We start from the raw sequence: 2,500 nt of genomic DNA on the forward strand, positions 1-2,500 counted from the left end.
TTTTGAACAACTTAGTGCAATGGTTCGGTTGAGGCAGACATGCGGTTTCGTTTGATAGGTTTTGCTCGAGGGAGAAAAGGCAAATGCATTTTACGCACAAATATAGGTCTAGATATTTGCACGCCAAAATAAATCCAAATCTAACTTTTTTTAACAACAAATAAGATGGCTCAAAATCAAATCTATGAAAATACGTTCTTGTTTTACTTTCTAATAAAAACGTAAAGTGACATTTAACTCATAGACGAAATCACAAATAGATTATTTTAATATCTTTACAAATTTATTTTGTCTTCCAAAACGAAGAACAACAGCATAAGAGCATTGAACATATATCTTTGGCATCACAACAGTAAAAAAGAGACCTCAAATATAAAAATGCAGTGAACAGACTTCCACAATACAAATCTCGTTTCAATATGAACTTTACTCCCTTGTTAGCTATACAAATATAGTGCATAATCTTCTCATTTTAACGCAATGCAATTATCAAAACAAAAAAAAGATCCAAAAAACAAACTTGTGTAACATTGGACAAAGAAGAGAACTGTAAGTGTTGTGATAAGAGTCATTTATATCAGTGGTTCTCACCCTTTTCAGGCCACAATCCCCCAAAATAATCATATTTGAACTGGGGACCCCCCACCCTGACAAGCACTTGGAATTGTAGGAGGCATTACATTTAGTTTGAATCAGTTCCACAGATAAATATTGTGAAAAGAGCAGATCTACAAGCTCACAACATTGTGAGCTTATAGACCGGCTATTTTCACAATTTTTGCGTCTTTCTTATATTATTTGACAATTTGGTCTTTTTTCTTTTCTTTCTTTCTTTTTTGAGGTATCAAAAAGGTCTTAAAGGTCCTTAAATTGTCACTTCACTGTCATCTGTGGACCCCCCTGGGGGTCTCGACCCACAGGTTGAGAACCACTGATTTTAGATACGGTCCCTTTCTCCTTCTCACCACGGTCGCCACACCGAGTCCGAGTTCCCCGATGGCGCGCCGGGAGACACGGCCGCGGGAACCGGCGTATTGCTCACATTGTTCGCGTAAACGGGGATAACGGGCCCGTTGGGCGCAAAAGCCGCGTTGGGGATGAGGAAGGCAAACTGTCCGTCCGAGGCGGGGACGATCTGGAAGCCCCCGTACACTTTAGTGGCGTCCGACGGTAAACTGGCCGGGATCGAGCCTCCCTTGCAGGGCACCATGGGCATGACACCGGACTGAGGCGATGATCCGTTGGGGGGGATCTGGACCATAGACTGGGCGAAGGAGGGATGGTTAGGAGGGCCGCTGATGGGGAGCTGATGCTGGCTGGTGGGGTAGTTCATGGCGTTGATCTGCGTCATGCAGTTGGCCAGGTGGCCCAGGAGCCGCGTCCTGACCTCGGTGTTGACCCCCTCGCAGGTGGACAGGAACCGGGTGACTTCGTTCATGCACTCGCTGAATCCCGCGCGGTATTTCCCCAGGACGGTGGGGTCTGTGTTTAGAGCAGCTAGAGGAATAAAAAGTAAACATCGGTCAGCCAAAGATCTCTAAGATTATCATTTCAACTGCAAACACATGCAATTATCTAAATAGTGTAGGCTATATCCTATAATGCAGTGATTTCCCAAACTGTTTAGCTCAAGACCCAAAAGAGAAATTGGATGTTTGCCCGGGACCCAAACTAGTGAAAATAGCAGATCTACAAGCTCACAATGGGACGCTTTGCGCAGCGTTGTGAGCTTGTAGATCTGCTACTTCCACAACTTCTTAAACTTTTTCAAATGTAAATTATTAGATTTTATTTTATTTATTAACTGCTTTTGAAAAAAATATGTTTTAAATGTAGGAAACGGAAAAACAATGGGATATTTACTCGCGACCCAGAAATATTGGTCCACGACCCAAACATGGGTCCCGACCCACTGTTAGGGAAACAGTGCTATAATGTGTATAATTATGTAATAGCCTATGTATAGGGCATCACTAGGCTAAATAGGCTACACATGCATCCATATGCTATTTCAATCTATTTGATTTGACGAGACTAGACTCTCGGTACAACATGATGGATATGTGGGTGAAATCATTTCGTGGGACAGCTCTGCTCCGGTAACCTACCAGTCATCTGAGCCCTCTGGAGGTTCCGGAGGTGCTTCACCGTCATCTCCAGGATGTCCGCTTTTTCAAGTTTAGAATGTCTGGAGCTCTGAGGAGAGAGAAAGGGGGGGACATCACTGTCAGTCTTCGACATATTCAGAGTCCATTGAGGCATATATACATGAAACAAGGAGCCAATAATTCATTCATGAGCAGAGCAGATGAGCTTTTAGCGGTACTCACGTCTTTTTTGAGCGCGTCCAGGATGAGTGTTTTCAGCTGTCCCAAGCTCTCGTTGATTCTGGCTCGTCTCCTCTTTTCCATTATTGGCTTGGACGACTAGATTAAAAATAAAAATGAAAACAGAAATCGTTAATTTCTCTCTCTTGTTTTTTTCGTGCTGCGCAGAGAAT

General features: G+C 43.2%; 1 protein-coding gene across 1 annotated transcript in view; it reads right to left on the minus strand.

The window, feature by feature from the left end:
• Positions 1–256: 256 nt before the first annotated feature.
• Positions 257–2,500, minus strand: part of her6 (hairy-related 6) — a 2,728-nt gene continuing 484 nt past the window's right edge. Inside the window, exons 2-4 of the mRNA XM_084067165.1 lie at positions 2,331–2,426; positions 2,109–2,196; positions 257–1,497 (exon numbers count right to left, since the gene is read on the minus strand). Of these exons, the coding sequence (XP_083923291.1) occupies positions 962–1,497; positions 2,109–2,196; positions 2,331–2,426 (720 nt within the window). The 3' untranslated portion in view covers positions 257–961. The remainder of the gene's footprint in view (positions 1,498–2,108; positions 2,197–2,330; positions 2,427–2,500) is intronic.

The sequence above is a fragment of the Gymnoscopelus microlampas genome, assembly GCF_963454915.1.
Source record: "Gymnoscopelus microlampas genome assembly, chromosome: 9".
Taxonomy (NCBI): Eukaryota; Metazoa; Chordata; class Actinopteri; order Myctophiformes; family Myctophidae; genus Gymnoscopelus; species Gymnoscopelus microlampas.